At 39.2% G+C, this 23,135-nt stretch overlaps 3 protein-coding genes across 4 annotated transcripts in view; 1 reads left to right on the top strand and 2 right to left on the bottom strand.

Moving 5' to 3' along the window:
- Positions 1–23,135, top strand: part of NCOA3 (nuclear receptor coactivator 3) — a 1,019,275-nt gene that overhangs the window by 81,586 nt on the left and 914,554 nt on the right. The gene's annotated exons all lie outside the window — the stretch shown is intronic.
- Positions 1,094–6,488, bottom strand: LOC121928167 (osteoclast stimulatory transmembrane protein). The gene is made up of 3 exons (XM_042462507.1): positions 6,427–6,488; positions 2,120–3,170; positions 1,094–1,432 (listed from the first exon to the last, which is right to left on the bottom strand). The coding sequence occupies exons 1-3, from the start codon at positions 6,486–6,488 to the stop codon at positions 1,094–1,096; spliced, it is 1,452 nt and encodes a 483-aa protein (XP_042318441.1).
- SLC13A3 (solute carrier family 13 member 3) overlaps positions 15,942–23,135 on the bottom strand; it is a 76,324-nt gene continuing 69,130 nt past the window's right edge. The window contains exon 13 of the mRNA XM_042465932.1: positions 15,942–20,421. Within this exon, the coding sequence (XP_042321866.1) occupies positions 20,245–20,421 (177 nt within the window). The 3' untranslated portion in view covers positions 15,942–20,244. The remainder of the gene's footprint in view (positions 20,422–23,135) is intronic.

The following is a 23,135-nucleotide window of genomic DNA, read 5'->3' as shown; positions in this document are numbered from 1 at the left end:
AACAAATCTTGTCAAGAAACCCTATGATAGGTTTACGTTAGAGTCTCCATAAGTCAAAGATGACTTGAAGGCACACAACAACAACAAACCAGAACACATTGACATTACCCACATTTGGAACTGATTCACAAAACTATGGTTTAGATTCTGACTCAGGCCAAGATCTTGCTGGATGCTACAGTACAATCCTATTGTACACTCATAACCAATCAATGACAAGGTGGGTAGAGCTACATGCAGGTGCCCTCTGGGTGCTGTTGCACATGTGAGGGGAGGAAAGAAGCAGAAGCATTGCTGGAGGTCTGGGTGGAAGAGGGTTATTCTGTTTCCCTGGCTGTGGAATGGCTGATGAAGGATGTCTGGGTGCAGCTTCATTCCTGGTTGTTGCTTGGCTGTGGGAGTTTCAATCCCACACTTTAGATGCAATTATAAAGTTGTGGAAAAGAACAGGCAAGATTTTTAGCTTGGGTATACTTGCAAAGATTTGTGATCTATCAACAGTATAACAGGAGCCAAGCCTCAGTCAGACTCCAATCTGGAATAACAGATTATTGTAGATAAACTCCAAAAGTGCACCTACACTGTAGAAATAATGCAGTTTTACACCACGGCTCCATTGTACAGAATACAGGGGGATTTGTTGTTTTAATAAATAAATAAATAAATAAAACTTTTATTTATATACTGCCTTTCTGTAGAAACAATCAAAACGGCTAACATAAAATTCCAACAATAATACCTTAAATAAATGACCCACAGTTCCCTTCCCCCTTAAGATAACAATTAAACAACTGACATCAGCACTTGTGAAGCATCAATCTTTGCAGAGGGCTGAAGAGCTTGTAAAACTATAAATCCCAGGATTCTATAGGATGGAGCTACAGCACTTAACGTTATGTCAAACTGCATTATTTCTACAGTGTAGACACAGCCACATAGAGAAAAGCCACTGAAATTGATGAACATTCAGTTTCTGAGCATCAGAGAAGCACATGCAGGTTGTCATCTGAACAACTTCTGTCCGAAAAGCACACTCTCTCCTGTTTAATGTGCACCATTCAGCAATTTAACAAAATGCTGTGGATTCTGGATATCATTCCTGTTGCTCTTTTTTCTTCTGCTTCCTTTCAAGTTTCTCATAAAGATACTGGACTCTTTGGTCTTCTTGGTTCTCAAAAAAAGAGGCGGCAATTTTTCGGCATAGACGGTGTGAATATGTTTCCAAAAATAACATTGCATAAATGATGCAATATAGGAGTCCAACAGCAAACATCACAGCTGTATTTGGAGGATTTGGACATCTCATGGAGCAGTTATCAGAGAGAAAGGTCAAGTTCTGATGGTAACTCCTTTCAAATGATGGTTTAGATTGTTCTATAGAAAAGTCATTATTAAAAACTTTCCCCAAAAAATGTATAAAATTTAATTTGACCTGAAACAATAAAAGAGAATAGACTTAGTAAAAGTGCAGAGCCCACCCATACTCATGTTTCATACTCACAGGGGTCCATTCGTATAACTAGGCCATGCTAGGGTGCAGAAATTACAGATTTTAAATAAATAAATAAATAAATAAATAAATAAATAAATCTTTTTCACACTGCACAGTTATATTACTCAGATACCCCTTTAATTGTCATGGCTAAAGTCTACAGATTCCTGGGATTTGTAGTTTCATGCAGTGCTTAGTTTTCTTTGCTATACTGTCTTCCTGATCTTCACAATGACCAAAAAAAGTGGGCTGTAATAGGTTGGACTTTACTAGTGTAACACACTCACGAGATGCTAGCCATTTTTTTAGTCTTGAAAGTGCCACAAGAGTTTTTATGGATATTTTCATTTATATCAATTACTTAGCAAGTAAAAGTGATTCTGTAGCACCTTTGAGACTGTTTGAAAGAAGTTGTAACTTGCTTTCACAGACTTGGTCTACTTCTTCTATGCACCTTTGCACAGTTACTCTCAAAAGTGCTACAGATCCCTTTGTCTACTAATATTCCAGATTAACATGGCTATGTCTTGGAATTTAACAACTAAAATCATGAATGTTCAAATACAGTTTTGGTTAGCCTTGACTTCTCATCACTTAAAGACGTAGGCTAGTAATTTTGATACTCACCTCATATTTTATCCAGAAGTTTATGGGCACTACAGGGAACTGAATGACTTCTGTCACAGCTGCTTGTGCCAAATGGAAGGCAATATAATCTGTTCCTATGATCACCAGTGTAAACAATAGCACCAAACTAAGAAGAAAAATATGTGTGAGACAAGTCATGAGTTCTTCTCGGGTTAACCTGAGACCAGTTGATTTTATCAGTTTCCTGGGGGAGCAAACTAGAAGGTGAGTTGCTTTCCTCTCCTGAGCTAAATCTTCTAGTTTTTTGGTGATATAAATATTGTCAAATCTGAGATCTGTGAGGTAGCTCCTCAGGTAAGAAGCAGACTCATAAACAAGAAAGCAAAGAAAGAAAACAGCAGATACTCGGTTAGCCAACAGTATGACCTTCTGGACAAACACTTCAATGTGCATGAAATCTTCCATGATACGGTGGCTAGCATCAGTCATTTTCTGACTCAAGAGAAAGCTATTATTGTGAGTTTCAAACATAACTGGACTATTGCTTGTTCTCCCAAATTTGTCTGGCAAGTCGTCAGTTCTACTTTTGAGAGCGTGACTGAAGTCTGATGAAGCGTTACCTAACAGAAATGTTGTATTTAGGAGACTCTCGGAGGAAGCCTTGCAGATGCATTTAATGACCTGTAGAATGGTCTTGATGTTGCTCATGATGTTTGGGATTATATTGACAGCTACAGTCATGAAGCAGGCAGACAGGAGCAACCTCCGTCCTTGCTTAGTCCCTAATGTAGGCACAATAATGGTGAACATGCAACGGACAGGGTGTACCAAAAAGAGGACCCACAGGGCCAGGAAACTAAAGATTGAAGCAGATATGGCAGAGAACTGGAATGAGTACTGCAGTGAGGAAAACATCCAGCAGTAGAAAAGGCTTCCAACTGATGCAGCAATGCAAGAGCACATGAGAAATAAGGAAAGCAGCTGGTGAAAGTTGGACGGTACTGGTGTGGAATAAGCAATCCAGGCTTCTAATATGAATTCTTGTATCCTTGGGGCCAGATTGTCTTGACAGTTGGTCCAGACTCCAAACCTGTATGGGTAATGAACAAATATTCCTGATCTGATATGTGTGAAACAGCAAATCATTGAAATTACCCAAATTTCCATTTTGGCTGCTTTACATTGAAATATTGCATGTGAAATTTTAGTATAGGTTGAGTCTCCCTTATCCAGAATTCTGAAATATGAAATTCTCCAAAAACCAAAACATTTTTCATGGGTGGCTGAGATAGTGACCTAATTGCTTTCACTTCATTCAGTGTACACAAACTTTGTTTCATGTGGAAAATTATTTAAAATATTGTATAAAATTATCGTCAAGCTATGTGTATAAGGTGTATATAAAACATAAATGAATTTTATGTTTAGACTTGTGTCCTGTCTCTATGATATCTCATTATTTACATATATGCAAATACAGGTACAATGGGCCCTCCACATTCACTGTGGGTAGGAGCACAGGATCTCAGTGAAACTGAGAAAATCACAAATAAAAAGCCACTAATTTTTTACCCAAGAGAACACCTCTTTAGGTTTTCCAGATCCTCCAGTGAAACTCTATGGACAGCATCTTCCAGAAGTTGAACACAGAATCATGCTGGAAGACCTACAGCCTAAACAAGTGTTCTCTCTAAAAAATCTCTAGTTTCTCCAGTGCAACTTCTGGTGGATGTCAACCATAGAGTTGAGCTGGAGGATCTAGAATTCCTAGAGAGAACATGTTAATTGAATCTGCAAATGTGGAGGGCTGACTGTATTCCAAAGCCACAAACATAGAGGGACAACTGTATTCCAAAATTAAAAAAAAAAACTAAAATCTGGCCCAAGCATTTCAGATAAGGAAGACTCAGCCTGCACTAAGTCCAAGTGCTTTACAGTGTAATTTACACAAATCTAAATCACACTGAATTTAAACGATTACTCTCAGCAAAATGACCATAAAATTAGAGCCTTACACTAGTTGGCACCTTTTGATTGTTTCGGCCCATTTGGAAAAATTACAATTTGAAGCTTTGTTTTTAGGAGGCATTGTATCAGAATTCAAATAAATGGTCCACTTACAGATGCTAAGTACTGTAGCATGCACCATCAAATTATGTCAAATATGAACTACTATTACATGCAGTCAGGAAGGAAATACTGCCAAAGGTCAAATATTACATACTATTTTATGATAATCTTCCAGTAAAGTTAGGTATTAGCTATAACATTTTGGGAGTGTTCTTGAACTTTTCTGAGCAAAAGTCTTCAAGCATTCCATGGAACATGAATCTATGAAATATGTTTATACAACACAAAACACTAATTGGAAAGGAGGGTTTTTAAAAAACAATTAGTAAATTTTAAAGTGTCATTTAGATTTACATTACATGATTAAAATAAAAGACTTATTAGAACAAAGATGAAAAATCCAGTCCATGATTTTACTCCTTAACCCCCAGCTTGGGGCCCTTTCACACTATTTGAGTTCGAGTCTTGTGACTTAAACCTCAAGAATGAACAAAAGCAAGAAATGGTTTCTCAAAAAACAAAAAATATTTTGTATAAAGAGGCAAATAACTAATGCACAGTTTGTTGGCTCTTTAGTGCCGTAGATTATTTAACTAATTCATAACTTAATTCATAACAATTCTGGAGAAACCTTGGCCCGGTCCACACAGGCCAAATAAACTCTTCTCCTTCTTCTCTTGGTGGGGAGATGGGACAACACATGGCCCAAACCCTGAGTCTGGTGCAAATAGACTGGATGATGTCCAGCCCTTTCATTGCCAAACCTGGAATATACCCCCATTAAAATGAATTTAAATAACTTCCTATTTTATATAGCTCCCAGGTGTCTCTTTGAAACATGTTTTGCTGTGCTGCCTAGGTCAGAACAAGGTGTCCAGTCATGTGATCAACTGCTGTATTTTTGTATACTTTTTTGTATATATTTTTCTGTATACTTTTAAACTTCTGTATATTTTTTCTGTAATTTTGTACTGTTTTTTTAATTGTCTTTAAATTTTAATTGTTTTTAAAAACATTATTGTAAGCTTTATAAAATGTTTTTATCTGTGAGCCGCTTTGAGTATTTTTCTGAGACAAAGGTGGCATACAAATATCATAAAATAAAATAAATCAAGGCTGGACACTTTGTTCTGAACTCAGGGGTGATCAACTTGCTGTCACTGCACTGAGCGGCACAGCGGATGCCCATACAAACAGCCACCTGGCTTCAGAATGGAGGGCTAAGACAACAGGAAGGGGGAAGTCAAGGCAACTCCCAAGCTAAGATACATGCCAGTGCATGCAGGAGCCTTAATACTGAAATTCTATCTATTTAAGTCCTGTGTATGAAAAGTGGTGCTAGAATTACTCTTTATTCTCAGGATGACAGAATTATGGTGATGTCATGCAACGTCATCTGATAATCTTTGTGCAAATGTATGATAGTGACGGGAGCATCCTGCTATGCTCCTGTCACTTTTGGCCAGGTGATAAAGTCCTTAAGTCAATCACTTTCATAGCACAATAAATTTAGGAGTTGCTCCTTTTTTGTTAGTACTTAAATTGTTAAGTTAACACTTAAATGGTTTTTATTGAGTCCCTGCCAATTATTATTGCTGTAAGGAAGAAAGTTCAAGGTAAACTGGTAGTAGTGGGTCTGTGTGGAAACCCTGTGGGCTGTACTCAGTACAGTTCCTGATGATGATGATGATGATGATGATGGTGATGATGGTGATGATGGTGATGATGGTGATGATGATGATGATAGTATTAGCAACAGTATCTCTGAGTAGTATTGTGCTCAGGAGTTCTTTAATTCTATATATGTGTCTCTTGCACTAGGCTGTGGCTGGTAGGCTTTTAGTTAAACAACAACAAAGGGGATCCTGCAAGCCTGCAGTCTGCCTACCCATCACATAGAATGCCATTGCTGTTACCAATCAGATGTTGATTTTATTATAGTAATCCTCTTAGTCTATAAATATAGCAATAGCACTTTACATTTCTATACTGCTTCATAGTGAATTAAGCACTCTCTAAGCAATTTACAATGTGTTAGCCAATTGCCCCAATTAACTGGGTATTCGTCCCTCTGGGATGGAACTCACAACACTGTGGCTGTAATACTGACATTTAACCACTGTGCTACCAGGGCTCCCTAAATATCTCAAAGTCACATGTAACATTCCTTTATTTTCTTTTGGGCAACAATTCTCATTGTCAACTTCATCTTTCTCTCCTTTTTCTAAATGCAGAAAGGTAAATAATTAAGAGAAAAAGAGAAAAATCCAACATACCTAGTCTTATGAAGTTGCCCCAAGTGCCTTTGTAAGTACTCAGCAGTCCTGTAAATCTTCATCTTGTTTTGATATACTGAGGGAAGGGAGGCCTTGGATAAAACTCCAGCAAAATGCTACAAAACCAAGAAAGGTCCGAGAAACGACTGATGCATGTATTAACTCAGAAATGGTTCAGATTCACTAGTAAGATAAGTGATGAAATCAGATCTGCCTGTACGCCCTAAAGGACAATGTGTAACACGTTCTCCCCTTTGTCCACGCCTCCCTTACACCACAAAATACCCAAAAAGGCTGCATACAGTTGTAGTTATCTCTCTTAAAGAGACTCTCGTAGACTGTAGGCATGTGCTGGTGACTCTTATTTAAAAACGTCTAGATATTAAAAAGGATTGGTCATTGTGAATAACCACTGCATCTTGGTGATGAATTCAGTCAGCTGATCCTCAACTAATGTTTACACTTTTTAAAGAGCTGTTCTGTGCTATGTTGTGTTTCTCATTTTGGAAACTCAGTGCTTCCTTAAAACATAAGCACAGCATGCCCTAGCAGTGAAAAAGGCCAACTCATTACTGGGGATAGCAAATTCAACAAGCATAATTTAGAATTGTGTTTATTGCTCTGGTTTAGAGGTGCCATTTGAGGGGAACAAAATAAGGGCATTGCCCATTCAAATCAGAATTTTGCCTCCTCAAATTTTCCTATATTCCTCAAATTTCTAGCATCCCAGAGAGTCAGACATTGAAAATTCTGCACACTTATATTTGCTGTAACCCCTATGAGGGAACCATAGCTGCGCAGGTGTTATAAGAGTGCTATAATGGTGTAGCGTGAAAGATATACCTGTGGGCGCTATATATTATACCCATATATGCACTTTTACAGACCTTGAAGAAGGAAGTATCCATCATGTTGTTGTGTGCCTTCAAGCTTTTTCTGACTTATGGCAACCCCAAGGTGAACCTATGATGGGTTTTTCTTGGAAAAAATTATCCAGGAGGGTTCTATGGCAGGGTGGGAAGTCAAACTATGGTCTCCAGAGTAGACACTGAAATTCTGGACCATGCTAACTACCAATGCTCAAACCATTGCATCACACTGGTTCTCTTCAAGGCTCTCATCCTAGCACACAAAAGTAGTGTTCCACACAGGTGGTTGTGTGGGTGTGCTCAGGCTCATTCCAACTGCTCTGGGTACTAATGGAAGAAAGAGCAGCCTTGCCCTAAGAGTAGAGCCCCTCCCCCTTCTATCCCTTTTTGCTAAAGAACAGCTGGAAGAAGACCAGTTGGACCTCTGCAACTCAGTGGCCAGGGAAATGGAGATGCATCTGACAGACCTCGCGCACTGTGTGACTAGTGCCAGGGAAAGCAACCAATAGCATCTACCACCCCCTTAAAAGTATGATAACAGAGAGATAGTGTGATGTAGGATCTCAGCTCTTGTTCTTCTTGTAACACCAAAATTCAATGGATAGCAGCTGTAAGTGCCCCCTTGGGGATTGGGGGAAGAAAATGTGCCCTGGATCCATGCATGGAAGTTGTCCATATCTCCTATAGAGCTTTTCCAGAAGAAGACAGATAAAATTACCAGTAATTTAAACACCCTCTCTTTTCAGAAGGTTAAAACATTTGTGGGATGGGGCTCAACACTCAAGGAGCTCCCATGCTACAATTGTAGCTCATTGGTCCTACTTTAACTACCAGTTGCTAAGAAGAGGCCCTGACTCCATTCCAACTGTCATTTGACCTGATCTCTAAAGGAGATAAGAGCAGCCAGGATCTGCTGGACTTAATCCCTCTCCCCATTGAAATCTCCTTTTCTTTGCATGTCTTATCTCATAGTTAGATTGCAAACCTGAAGACTGGAAAGTATAATAAAGATTTGTAAGCCACTCTGGGAGCCTTTTTGGCTGAAGGATGGAGTGTAAATATTACAAATAAATAAATAGAAAACATTATTCTGCCCATGTGCTTTTGAATCTAGGCCAAAATATGGCCTGACCTGAACTCAGAAGTAACATTTGTCAGTTGTTTTTAGAAAATTTGTCATACCTCACACCATAAGTGCCAAAAGAGGCTTCCCTCAAATACAAATAGTAGGTTGGAGGACATGCAGAACCATGGCAGGCAGAAAAAGAATTAAAGATTTCATTCTTCCATGTTATGAAAGGTTTATATGTCCTTCAAGCTACCTCAAGGAAGACGTTAGGGTAGAAAAGCAAAATAAAACATGAAAAATTAGGGGACACCCCACCTCTGGTTATCTCCTTACCTGCTGTTTACATAACAAATACACTCCTGAGCCCATTGACATAATGTCTAATTGAATGTTATGACTAGCAAAAGGGGTACAAAACCCCAAAAGCTGGGTGGGTGATTTGAAAGCATGAAGGTGGCGATCTGCAATATGATCAAAGTCAGATAACTAGAATTTTAAAAGTAGTTCTGACTGAGCAAAACATCATACAATCAAGAAATGCCCTATCCATCTTAGGAGTGAATTGCTGTTTTTCCCCACATGTTACTTTTATGGGCATTTAGCTGAGATATTTGTTCCATCTGTGAGCTAAGAGCTGCTAACCTAAATTCCCCAAATGAGTGACTCAAGAACACATGAAAGGAGTGCATATGTACTGAATGAGCAGGCAGCATTAGTTATCAATATAGTGTTGCTACTTGATGCAATTACTACCCGTTAGGAAACTCTTTTCTTTCAAAATTGCTGATTTCATTTTGGCTCAGAAACTAATAGATGGGCTAGAATAATGACCTCTTTCTCTTCCTCTTTTGAGTGCATCCTCTGCTATTGCTCATTGCTCCAGCATTATTCTCTCTTTTGCATTTAAAGGATCCTTAAAGGGTTATGTTTTTCAAATTGGGAGTGGGGGTGTGAGAAACAGAAGAGGAAGCTTACCATTTGATAGGTTTATGGTTAGCTGCCACTTCTATTCAGCTGTGGCTCTCTTCACAGAGTGTGAGAAGCTATGAGAGTAGCAAGAGAGCTATGCCAGATCAAAATATGGGACCATCTTCTTCAGCATTTTGTACCCACCACAGCAGGCAACCCTATGGCTTTGGGAAGACCACAAGCAGGACATGAGAGCAATAACATTCTCCCATTCATATTCCCCTGTAGCTAGTAATTATACTGAAGAAAATGGCTAAGAACCTGTTGGTAACATTTTCCATCACAACCCTTTGTTACACTGATACACGTACTTTGAATGGCATTGTACAAGGAGCTATCCTGCACCTGCCTGAGCAGTATCATTGTCCCTCAGTCCATAAAACAATCAGGGAGCTTACTGGCATGGAATATAACACAGGGTATGTCAAGTATACTAACAGAAGTTGTTCCTTCTCTACTGGATGGGCAAGAGCAACTGGGTGCAGTTCTTCACATGGTCAGTGGTCTGGACTACAATGCTATGCTTGATTGCCTATAACCTCCCTGGCAGGTTTGGCATACTAGAGAGAAAGTGGAGACAAGGCATAAGTCTTGGCCCTCCCTGCTGTCAGCATATATATACTGATGGAGATTTATACTGTCTCAGTGAGCTTCTAAATCTTGCCCAAAATATTACCTGACCTAAGCTTGGATATAAAATATAAATAACAGAATTATAATGTATTACTGTTTTGGAAACAATTTTACTTTTAAAAATGAATGGCTGGCATCCTAGCCTGTATCCTTTTTTACCATTGCAGAGGGAGGAAGCCACAGCAGCTTCAATTTCCTTGAAACTCTCATGTTACCTTCAAGGATTTCCCTGCTATGGCAATTTTGTCAGAGTAGCTGAGAAGCATCCAACTATATCCCTGTAGCCTGGCACACAAGAAAGATAATCTAGAAGACCATGGTAGGTCCCAGAATATGACTGTATCATTGTGCCATTTATCATTTGTCTATAGAGAGACAACCAGATACTTCTCTGCCACCTTCTGCTCTCTGATGGCCACTAAGTGACTTTGTTGGGAGGGCTCCCACAGGCAACTGTGAATCAGGGTGGGGAGAGATGGAACAAGTGCCACCTGTGTGGATCTCTATGTTCCATCTGCCCATTCAGGAACATGGCCAGTGTAATAACTTGCCATGTCCTCCTTGTTTGCTGGAACAAGTAGCCCATATTTATTACTTCAAAACATTTTAAAGGGCATTTTCAGTTTATTTGGGGACTAGCTTTTTATTCACTTGTGATTGTTTTTAAATAAGATTATAAAAACAACTTTAAAATGATGTGTTATGATCAGGGTGGAATAAGTCCAATCTTGAAAAATATATAGCAGATGTTTTATTATTTGATTTTCTTAGAGGAAGAAGATTGAAATATGTCAGTCTTGGATCAACAAATAGAAAATGCTGATTGAAAAAGTTAGTGTATGGGGGATATAAAGAAATGACCAGTGAGATTCAGACTGTTACTGATATTATGGAAAATGGATTATAGAGTGCTATATAGATATGTTTTTTGTAAATTTCTGAGTATGAAACCTAATCCTCACATTAGATCACAGGGAAGAAGAGAAAGGAAGGATGCTTGGGAACTCTTTTGGAATACAGTCACTGGACATTCTGTCTGGGGGGTTCTGAGAGCTGTAATAACTCTTCCGAGATCTGAATCAAAAAGACACTTAGTGTCATGCCAAACCCCTTTTAAGGAGATTGTCAGTTGTCAAGACAAAGGTGGAGCAGGGAATAGAGTAAAGAAACAGAGGAGCTGAAAACAAGAAAGGCAATCTAGTCATGAGTCTTCTGAGTGGAGTAATGGGGATGAGATTGCACTAACTGGCTGAGTTTCCAGCCACAAAGTAATTTAAAGATAGATCTAGTCTTTTTCAAAACACATAGTCATACACCCACGTATCAACAGAAAAGAGGAAGCTGCTGCAATTTGTAAGGCACAAACTGCCAGAAGATTAAACTGGGCGTCTGAAAATATCTTTCCTTAAATCTCAATTGGTTTTTTCCTAAAGATAAAGAGTGTGTGTGTAACGTTTGGTTGCTGCTTCAAGTATAGGAGATTGCAAGAACTAGTACTTCAGATGAACACATGGCCTCCAAAAATGAGGGGCTGGTTCAAGCCCTACCCTAAAAAACTGGACTAGGGGAACTGAACACACACCCCACATACACACACACACACAAAACAGTCAGGTAAAACTGGAGAACCAAGACTTCAATATAGTTGAACACCCTCAGAAATTATCTATCAGAGGTGTACTAAATGATCATTATTTTACTATTGCTTTCATGGTACGTACTCATATTCTTACCTGTGTCAGTTAGATGATGATTGCCATCATGTTCTTGATCATGAATGTTTTAATGCAACATATTCTGTGTTTTCATTGTTTTGATCTGGACAATGTACTTTTGTTGATGCAGCTTAGAATGGTACCAGGTTGTTGTTGTTTACTTCCACATTACACTATGAATTCATGTCAGCTTGTAGACTACCAAGATCCCTAGAGACATGTATTGTTGTCATTTCATATTTGTGCATCTTTCCCCGCTGCTCAGATGTACTACCTTACATTGATCCCTGATGAAATTGATTTTGATAGGCTTGGGTTTGCAAGAGAAATGAAGATGACAGCCTTTCTTACTATGATAAAATGAAATGTATGTCACTTTAATGGTAGCAGTTGTTTGCCTTTCTGTATCTAAATCCAAATCTATGTCCTCTTTTGGCGATCTTGTGACACGACATAATTATATTGTATGCTATGGACTTTTAGGGTTTGCAGTTTGGGCTCTAGAACTCTTTGGCCAAGAATTCTAATACTCCTTCCTAGACTACAAATCACAGAATTCCATAGAATGAAACCATGACAGTTAAAGTGGAAGTATAATTGTGTAGTGTGGAGGCACTCTTATTGCCCTAACTCCTTTTTTTTTTTGTTTTTGTTTTTTTGGCCTATTGACTGATGCAGGAAGGAGACAATTTGAGCCAAGCTGTAGAAGAGTATTATGACTAGATACTGCTCTCTTAATAAGGAAGATATTAATATTAATGGAATTGTATTCCGTTAATACAGTTTTACACAACTGCCTATAAAGTATTAAGCTTTTGTCTCAATAAAATCAATTCTCTTATTAAATGTGTGTCCCAGCTCTGTGATGTCAATTCAAGTGATGCTGCCTCTTGCATTTATTAGAAGCTAATTAGAGATCACTCACACTTTATTAAGCTTTATTAAGTATGTTTTTAGGCAACAAATTGATATTTATATTTGTTTACATACTCAGCCCTGCTACAACATCTTGTTCAAAGCAAATTTCCTTACAATGTTTGGAAGATAAATGATCTTTTCTTCCCACCCCCTTCACACTGCATTCAAGGCAAATAAAAATAAGAGGAGATTTGTCAGAGGCAGGCTCTAACATAGCTGGGCTTCAGGACTTCATTTTGAAGGCAGACCCTGAAACAAGTGGAATACACAGTAGATACTAAGCAATGAGAGCTTAGTAATGAAAAAGCTAATTCTAAACATGTACAGAGTGTGCCTGGCTTCTTGCTGGACCTCTCTCTCTCACACACACACACACACGCACATGCACACACAGAGAGACACTTTTAAAGGTAGCACTCTCCTTCTGAGATTCTTCCTTCTTACTCTGAGTACTGGGTAAGGAACCCTAGCCACAAGTCTTGGGGCCTCACTTTACCTCCCTGACCAGACTATTCCATTGTTAATTATGGAACAATATTCTATTCCACAGACAAATATTTGATACCCCCCCCCCCAAAAAAATGAACAAGGAATAGAATTTTCCCTAGAAAAATGCCCTAAACGGTATCAGTCATGCAGGTTAAAGTAGTAAACTCTGTGGTAGATGTATGCAATATATGTGAATTAATTTATTCTCAGTGTAGCAGATGACTAAGGAAAATGTTTATATGGAAGATTGCTGAGGAAATTTGGAGATGGTAATCAGGGTTTCCCATGGGGATTTTTACAGAAAGACAGAGTGTGGAAAAACACTGATTTTCAAACAGTAGCCCTCCTCTACTGTGCATAAATCCTCCCTGATTTAACACAAGATCACAGCTTTTTGGCATGTCTCGTGCACGTGAATGAAATATTTAGAAACAAAAGTTTATTTTCCACCTGCCTGAAACATTGCTGACTCCCTGTGGCCAAATGTTGTTATTCCACTGCAGGGCTGCTCGGCAAATATGATGAAGTGAATCAAATTGGAGTTCAGAGAGAAACAGGACTGGATTATCAGTGGTTCAATTGTTGCAATTACTCAGGGTCCTTCACCGGCTAGAGCCCAGTGCTGAAGGAACAAAATCATGTCATTTGCTTCCTTTCCCTCCTCAGTAACTTCCTAAAGCTCTGGATGTTTCTGTTATCAACATTTTGTGTGTTAACAAGTAACTGAGTAAAAATAGATGGATTCAGGTTGTTAGTCTGAAGATACAAGGTGAAAAATGTGTTGACACATGGAGATTTTGGTGTTGCCATCTATTGTACTTTGTATATTATTTACTTACCTAGGTTGGCATCATGTTCATGACATACACAGGCATAGGTCCATCTTACACCTGTGTATGTCTTTGGAGGAGGGGGTGTCAGTATGGTGGTTGGTATTCTCTTCTACCCTCCACAATGACCAAATAATGGACCACTTTGCCAATCCATCAACACCATGGTAAGAAATTGACTCTTGTGTATGTATGAATGGGGATCAGTGCCCTGTTCCCCACCACTCCTCATGCATTCAACCAAGATTGCCTCTACACCCAAATCTACATGTTTGTAATTTAACAATCAAAGCATATTTCATCCATCTATTCCAAAGACATTCAGATGTCTTACCAGAATATCACCATCATAGTTCTAACAGCAAACTCTGCCCTATTTAACAGGTGATTAATAGCTTTTGGAAGATTCCAGGACAGGAATTCATTAGTGCCTTGTTAGAAGAGAAAAAAATGCCTGTGGAGTCTGAAGTAGGTTGTATGAAAAACAAATTTGGGAGCTTCTTGCAGCCCAAAGGCCAAATTTTGTCTACCCATGACTTAGGGAGATAAATCATCTTCAAATACTCTTTCCCGCCCCAGGGATGTAATACTATTGTGGACCTGAGTAACTATCTGGACACTCAGATAGGTCTTTTGTTGGGCCCACTGGGTGTTAAGAAAAAAATGCAACATTCCCAACTGGAAGTTAAAAAAGTTTTGATAATAACCGGTATCAGGGATGGTTTAGACAAATGATATACATTATTTCCATTGTGCAAGGTTGCTCTTGCTACAATACCCACGTAGTAATGGACTGGGAGTGAACATTTCCAAGCAATGATACCAACACCTTTCAGCACCAGTGTTTGCTAGATTGAGCTAGTATGAGGTTTTCATTCATCTTGTGCTTGAACTGGATTTCTTCAACAAAGTCTGTGGGTTGTCATATGCTACCTGAGCAACAGCAGGTGTAAGATCCCTGTTAACAACAGATGAAAAGCTCACCAAATAAGCAGGAACTACAGTCCTACATTTAAAAAAACAAACTAGTTCAGTCTCTGCTTTTAATCAGTCTGACTGCTCAAAATCAGACAGTGAGCTTGTTTTCCTCCATATTGCTCTGCATCAAGCAAAACTGTGCCCAGCTAATTTGCAATAGAATTACAACTGAGGTTTATCAATGGGGATGCATTTCCATTCAGTGGCAAAACTGCTTTCTGGAATGTATGTGAACCTCAACATCTTGTTTTATAGTAAGGAATTTATGGAAGCTGGCCAGGTCTGGAAGTTGAGCAGCAGAACTGATGTGCAAGAAAGGACGCATGTGACTCATGCATGTAGAATATAATAGTGCAAATAAGGACCAATAAATACCTTATATTTTCATTTCCAATAGTCATGGGGCTTGGGCATTGTGAGTGCTTCTAGTCTGACCTCTAGCTGCACTCATAGCTATGATGCAATCTGACAGCATTTTCAGAGCAACACAAACTGTGATTAAATGATACATGATAATAGCTGCAAGGTTATTGTTTGCACAAACTTGGAAAGGGACTGAAGTACCAATGATGAAGGAATGGATTGTTAAGTTACTGAGTTAGCACAAATCACCAAGCTAATGTAGGTCCTAAAGGATAAAACAATGGAAGACTTTTTGAAAGATCGAAAGCTGTTTATGTACTAATCCAATGATGTAATAATTCATGGTTATGATCTTTAGTAATTCTAGTAAGACTATTTATCTGGATTTGTAATGGTAGAATAATGTCATTTTTCCCTATCATTTTAATTTTTCTTTTCATTACAGTACAGTTAAGATTGGGGGATCAGAACCCTATTATGTTTTATCTATATGTTTTTTTTCCTTCTCTTTCTTTTCCTTCTTTTTCTTTATTGTCTGCATTTTCTGAATGTATATCATTTTGATTCTGATTGTATATGAGATTGTTAGTGTTAAAAATCAATCAATAAATAATGGTGTGGGGGGAAAGGAACCGGGGAAAAAAAGAGAGAAACATCAAATTGGATCCAATAGTTGTATTTACCAGGTATGCTCCATGAACAGATTCCAAATAAGACAAGGTTACAGAAGATTATAAAGGCACTGAATTCACCTTCTGTGCTACAGAAAGAATCCTTCTTTTGTTCCCCCTCCCCTCCCACAGCTATTCTCACAGAGTCATGTGTTTATAATTCATCATTCATCTTTCATGGAACTAAATCCATGCCTTATTTATACATGAATAATACAACATAGATGGTTACAGCGGTGATTAGAATCACTGTCCATTTACAAACACTTTCATTGAAAGTATCCAATAATCAATTTTATAGAAAATGAGATCAAAGATTAACTGCTCCCACCCAAATCCCAACAACAAAAAATGTGTAGTCATTTTGTTGTATTTATATGCTGAGTTTCTTTTCAATGAGCTTACAGGGAGGGGGGCATATAGCATTCCTTCACTCTACATAATCTTTACAACAAAGTTGCATGGTAGTTCAGGCTGACAAACAGTGGGCATATCTGTGCATTCTGTGTCTCTCTGTGTGTATATGTGTGTACATTTGTGCGCTCACCCACACCCACATATAAAATAGGTTTCATAGTTAATATAAGGATGGAGATCCTGCCCAGACATTTTTTTTATGAAGATGTGGGGATAAAGGTTTGTACCATCTGCCCCCAATGTCCAGTCAGCACCAGGAACTGTCTGAAATTATTTTTCATTTTCTGATACTCTATATATTTTTATAATCATTATATCACTCATACTCACAATAGCCCTGTAAGGTAGATCAATATTATTCTTATTCTATTTATGGTTAAGACATAGTGACTTGCTTGGACTACTCAGAATGAAGAGTAATGTAACACTTAAAGAGTGATGGGACTTGTCGAATGAATCCCTCAACATATTCTGTCCCAGACCTCTAAAAACACATGCTTCCAATGTTTTTGAACATGGGAAAAGCCAGCTGTGAAGGTTACCTCTTAGCCCCTACTTTGATGTCACCAACATACTTCTTTCTCAGAGATTGGCAATAAAGTTGCTTTTTTGTACTCTAATGTACAGATTCTGCTTCCTAGCCAGCATTGCCATGGATATGATGGTTGGTAAATAAAGTTTTTAAAAAATCCATTTCCAAGCTCTATTGACAGTTTCCACACCCAGTCTCACAAATACTTTCCCTATCATTATAAATAGGCAACTTTAAGTTGGTTGTTGACATATATATAACTAGGAAGCTGTTTGACTATTGAGGCATTTAGTCCTCTATTAACAATGCTAATTGGCAGTGATTCTTCAGGTTTTCACACAGGTTTTCTTTCCCTCCCTGGAAATTCCTGATATCATCTGGCAATTTCCCATCCAAGCACTAATCAGGCCCAACTCTGCTTAGCTTTCAAAATTAGAGAAGATCAAGTATATTCAGGGTAGATTAAAATAACGCATGGCATAATACAAGATGAGGAGCCTGAGGCCCTTCAAATGATACAGAATTCTAGTTGTGATCAGACAACATGGCCAGTGGCGAAGCATGAGCAGTACTTCAACTCTTGTTATAAAGCAGAGCTATGAATCTTATGGCCTTCCACATGCTATTGGACTGCCACTCTGAACACTCCTCAACATTGGCTATTCTTGCTAGGACTGCTGAAATTTGTAGTCCATCAACATCTGAGGGTCTGCATGATTCCCATTCATTTTATCAAGTCTGGATTACAGTGAATATTATCCACACTCTTCATAGCAGTTACTATGTTAACTGCCATGGTTCCATCCTACAGAATCCTTACATGGGATGCACAGAATTCTTTGCTAGAGCATTCCAGAACATTCTCCTAGGAATCTTTCACACTACAAAATTATAGCACACCGATTCCAATTTAACTGCCATAGTTGTATCCTCTGGAATATGGGACTTGCATTTTAAGAAGTATTTATAGCTCTCGTCAAACTACAAACACCAAGATCCCACAGGATGGAACCATGGTAGTTAAAGTAGAATCAGAGTGCTATAATTTCATAGTGTGAAAGGGCCACAGAAGAACAGCATTAGAACTCTCTAGGAAAATTCTAAATATCCCACCAAACTACAAAAACAAGATTTCATGGCAGTTAAAGTGGTATCACACTTCATAAACTCCACAATGTAGATGCTTTCAGTGTAAATGATAGACAACCTGGAGCCATCTGTGTCCACTTCTTGGTAAGTTAGCTGTGAGCAGGAGTTGAACTATTATTTAATACTTTATCCACCAGCTTCCAAGTCAGTATCAGATTTGAAAAGTTCAAAACTAGTCAACATTTCTAAATTGTGTTTCTAAACTATCATGCAATACAGGATAGAACTGAGTTCCCCATTAAGCAGTCATGGGATTTGAAAAGTGTTTCACAAACATATAATACAGGGATGAGAAAGGCTTCTGTTGAAACCTTAGAGCATACTGCCAGTGGGGTGGTGACAGTAGGGTGGTGAATCTATTATGGCTTTTAGTCTGAACTTTAAAGGAGCTGTCTAAAATGTAGAACCTTCTAGGAGTACAATCCACCCCCATGGATCACTCTTTTGAAGTCTGGACCAAAACCAGAATTGATGCAATGCTGATGGACATGGTAGCCACCAAATACAACTGGATACCTCCAATTAAACACAAATGTGTTGAAGGCATTTTTCTGTTTCATTCATTATGAGAGTGCTGTGTACAGCTTTCTGTTGATATACTGGCTGGAAATCTGTATGCTAAAGATGCGTCCGAATTGAGAGGGCTTTTCTTCCCACATAAGGTGCTGCTGCTACTTGTAAAAAAGTTAGGAGTCCTCATTGCCTCCTATGGTCAACCATTGTCTAAACATCATTTCCTGAAATCCTCATTCAAAATTTTATATGTTGCTCAAGAGGTACATGGTTAATATGATTTGTTAACTTATTTCGCTGATAACTGAAACTAAATTTCTGACTAACAGCCAACCTCAAGGGTTTCCCCAGTCTTCCTTTTTTTCTCACTTGTTCTTGTTACATGCCATCAAGTTGGCTTCAACTTTATGGTGGCTTTATGAATGAGAGACCTTCAAAATGCAGCCATATCAGTTCTGTAGCAGCAAAGAAAAATGTGAAAAGTTGTGAGGGGGAAAAAAGATTGTGTTGACATTATCTAATACGTTGATATTTTGCCCCATTTAGTTGCTCACATGGCAAAACATACAGGAAAAAGAATGCCAAATGAAATAAAATGTCATCAAGTCTTCAGCAACTTCTACTTTTGGCACTATAATCTGAGAAATCAATTATCTATTTAGCCACTGAAAATATATTTTTCAGCCAAACTGGTTTCTGAGCTGCTGCATTTTCCAAACAAATCCCCATCCTTCCTTATACTGGTTTACATTGCCTAATACCTGCTGAGTCTTTTCTTCCTTTTTAAAAGTAGCCTGTGAATTTTAAGTAGGACAAGAAAGTGATAAATGCTTTCTTGATCTGATCATTATATCTTTCATTTCTGCATTCCTATTCTCTCCTGACTATAAAACATCTTCCACCTGTTTCCAAAAAGTGTTCAGAATCTGGAGCTTCAGTCATCTTTCAAGGCATGCTTTGGTTTATTAACACAGCCTGTGCGCCAGGCTCCTCCTTCTAAAGGAAGTGGGGAAGCTATCCCATCAGCCTTATCAACCATGGCAAATAGTGACAGACTGTTGACTAAGACCAAAACATCTAGAAGGTCAAAGGTTTCTTGTTTCTACTTTAAAAAGCAAAAGATGCAGCAAGTTAGCACCACCCAGAACAAATAGGCTAATAAACCTCTTTTTTTAGTTTTTTGCTTTGTACACCTGTGGGAAGAATATAGAACCTGCAATGTTTTAAATGGTTTTCTGGTCTAGAAGGCAACATGTTGTTTCACTTGCTCTGTGCTTCTGCATTCAGATGGGGAGATGCTTCTTTATTCATGTAGCCACATACTCTATGTTTATATGGTGGATTCCAGGGAGAAAATAGAAAAGCAGTTCCCATTGTTTCTACAAGAGAAGAGATGAAAAAAGAAGACCTGCAAACACTCCAATTAATGCTGGAAAAACAAAAGTCTACACCTACCCAGACCTGATTTGATTGTGGTTTTGCACTCAGGTGGAGAAAGTCTTCCAAGACACAAAATGATTATCCAGTGAATATTCACCAATATTTATAAAAACAAACATAAAAGAACAGTCCTGGGCTGAGTGAGCAACAGCTCAGTGCATCACTGTGCATACTTTGTACTTTTTCTTGATTTAATTCAGTGCTCAGATTTTGAGAGAGCTGTCCCCTCTCTGCAAAATAAAGTTGTTTTGTTAATAATTTACTCATAATGAGTTCAAGGTGATGTTCTGCACATCTACCAAAAGTGTAGTTGCATTGTTTGAATGGATGTTGGCCCAAGCAGGATAAGTGCCTAGCTGAAAGATACTCATCCCCCAAGTGTTGATAGCCAGGCTCAGAAGTAAGACTCCCATCAGATTCATAAGCACACCTGTCCTTGCCTGTGGAAGAAAATCAAGGAGATGAAATATAGACTGTGATGCTTGCAAATACCTATGATTTTATTTTATAAATTTGTATTTTAGGGAGGGTGGGATAGAGGGTGGGGGATTTTTTTGTTTATTATATTGTACTTGTACTTTTAAACTCTGTTGTTACCCGCCTCGATCCCCCAAAAGGGAAGAGGTGGGATATAAATAAGTATTTTATCATTATATTATTATTATTATTATTATTATTATTATTATTATTATTATTATTATTGATCATGGTTTTTGAATTATTAGAGTGACTCAAAGGAGGCTTTGTCCATCCCTTTATTTGATGCAGAAAATCCAGAACCAGAATATCCCCAACAGATAGCTATCTATCCTCTCCTTCAGAGATGGGAAACTCATGGCCTTTTCAATGTTGTTCGACTACAATCTCCATCATGCTTAACTATGGGCTATGCTATTCTCTCCACTCCAGCTGACCTGGAAACCTCTCCTAACAGTCATCTTGAGAATTGGTTCCATTGCCAAATTAAGAGGTTTTCCACAAATGGTCAATTGAAATCTACTCTTCTGTAATTTAAACCCATAAGATCTAGTCATGACATTTGAAGCTATTAATATGCAGGATTTTTAATATAAAAATGGGGTTCAAAAATATTATCTGGTAAAGTTAAATAAGGAAAACAACCTTGTGGATCAATTTTCAGAAGACTTTGTATCTTACCTATATGGTCACCATCTTAGACTGCAATAGCCTCTCAGATGACATTATTCTTGCTTTGTGAAATACAAAATGACTACTGGGTCAAGCACATCAGCAGGTCAAGCATGTGCCCCAAAATAATGGATTGGTAGTTGAAGGGAAAGAAAAGGAAAGCTTGAGGAATCTTTCTAGAAAGTGAATTGTACTGTACAAAGGGAATTGTACAAAGACAAAGGCCTATTCCCACTGCCAAGCAGTTGTACCTCTATCACCAAGAGGACATGGAGCCAAAGGGAAGTGATATTTCTCTATGACTTTGAGCTCATTCCTGTTTGACACCCTCATGGGACTTGCCTCAGGAGCAAAGGAGCTGACCTCACACTCACAGCAGACAGTGACCACATAAGAAACCAGCATTTCCATGTATACATGTGTAGGCAGGACAGGGGTGTGGTACTACTAGGTCCCCTGGAGGGTCAAGGAAGCCTCCCAACTCATGGCAGTTGCCCATCCCTGCTTTAAATTTTTAAATGGCTTGGGCCCAAGAAACCATCTCTTTCCTCATGAACCTAACCATTCATTAAGATTTATGGAGAACACACCTCTCCATATGCCAAGTGACAAGGTGCAACTGCTTGGAGTATTTGAGGGGGGCTTTCACCTTTGTTACATCTTGACTTAACTTCCTAGACAAGTTCCTCAAGCCCTCTTGTTTCATTACCTCCAACTGACAGGTCATTAATTTTGGACACATACTTTACCTGCTGAGTTATGGTCCTGTATTAACCTCATCTTTTTCAATTGTTTTTTGTCAGCTGTTGGTGGCCTCTAATAGTGTGCATTGTTCTGCTAGAAGTTTCTCCCCTCTAGATGTGTTCACGTGTGAATTTGAGCACCATGTTGTCACAGCCAGCCAAGAGCAGGTCTCGGAGGATGAGGAGGAGGATGGGGTTCCTCCAGTGCAAGAGGTAATTGAGGCTACATCAGGTGTTAATCCTGCTCTGCCAGAAGCCAGCCCTGATCTCCCAGCCCCAGAGGAGGAGGCTCAGCCAGGTCCTAGTGCTGGTGGGATTCCCCTGGTGGTACAGCAGCCTAGTGGTGACTCTGGGGAGGAACCAGGCTTGGAGGTTCCCTCCTTTAGGCAGCGCAGGGCTGAAAGTGCTGGCAGATGCAGGTCCAGGAGGATTGCTGAGAGACAATTGGCAAACAAGCCTCAGCTGGCACCAAGGAGGGAATCTCCTACTTGGTGCCAGAGTTTATTCTGTCCTGTACTATGGCCAGCACACACAAACATACGCTGATAAGGATGGCTCAACAAGGTAATTAGCTATGCAGCTGGAAATAGTCCACAAACCTTGCAGGGAGTGAGAGAAAGAGCAAACCGAAAGCCAAAGCCAGGACAACAGGGATCACGATAGTTAGTCCAGTCCAGGGTCAGGTCAGTCAGAGTCCAGTCTGTTCCGAAGTCAAGAGCCAAGGCAACAAGGAGTCAAGATACAGGGAGCCAGTGCAGGCAGCAATCACACCAAAGGATCATGCAATAAACTCTGGCACCGAGTTAGCATCTCACAGGTGGTAAAGTAAGAGACTCCCTCCTCGGTGCCAGCTGAGGCTCGTTTGCCAATTGTCTCTCAGCAATCCTCCTGGACCTGCGTCTGCCAGCACTTTCAGCCCTGCGTTGCCTAAAGGAGGGAACCTCCAAGCCTGGTTCCTCCCCAGAGTCACCATTAGGCTGCTGTACCACCAGAGGAATCCCACCAGCACTAGGACCTGGCTGAGCCTCCTCCTCTGGGGCTGGGAGATCAGGGCTGGCTTCTGGCAGAGCAGGATTAACACCTAATGTAGCCTCAATTACCTCTTGCACTGGAAGAACTCCATCCTCCTCCTCAATCCTCCGAGACCTGCTCTTGGCTGGCCATGACACATGTTGAGTGATGTGGAAGCCATTTCAACAATGGAAAAGTAAAATATTAATATTTCTGCTATATACAAACAAATTGAATACAGCAGCTAATTT

This window comes from Sceloporus undulatus, chromosome 4, assembly GCF_019175285.1.
Source record: "Sceloporus undulatus isolate JIND9_A2432 ecotype Alabama chromosome 4, SceUnd_v1.1, whole genome shotgun sequence".
In the NCBI taxonomy this organism is placed as follows: domain Eukaryota; kingdom Metazoa; phylum Chordata; class Lepidosauria; order Squamata; family Phrynosomatidae; genus Sceloporus; species Sceloporus undulatus.
Note: the sequence above shows the minus strand (reverse complement) of the source record. Positions and strands in the feature narration are given on the sequence as shown.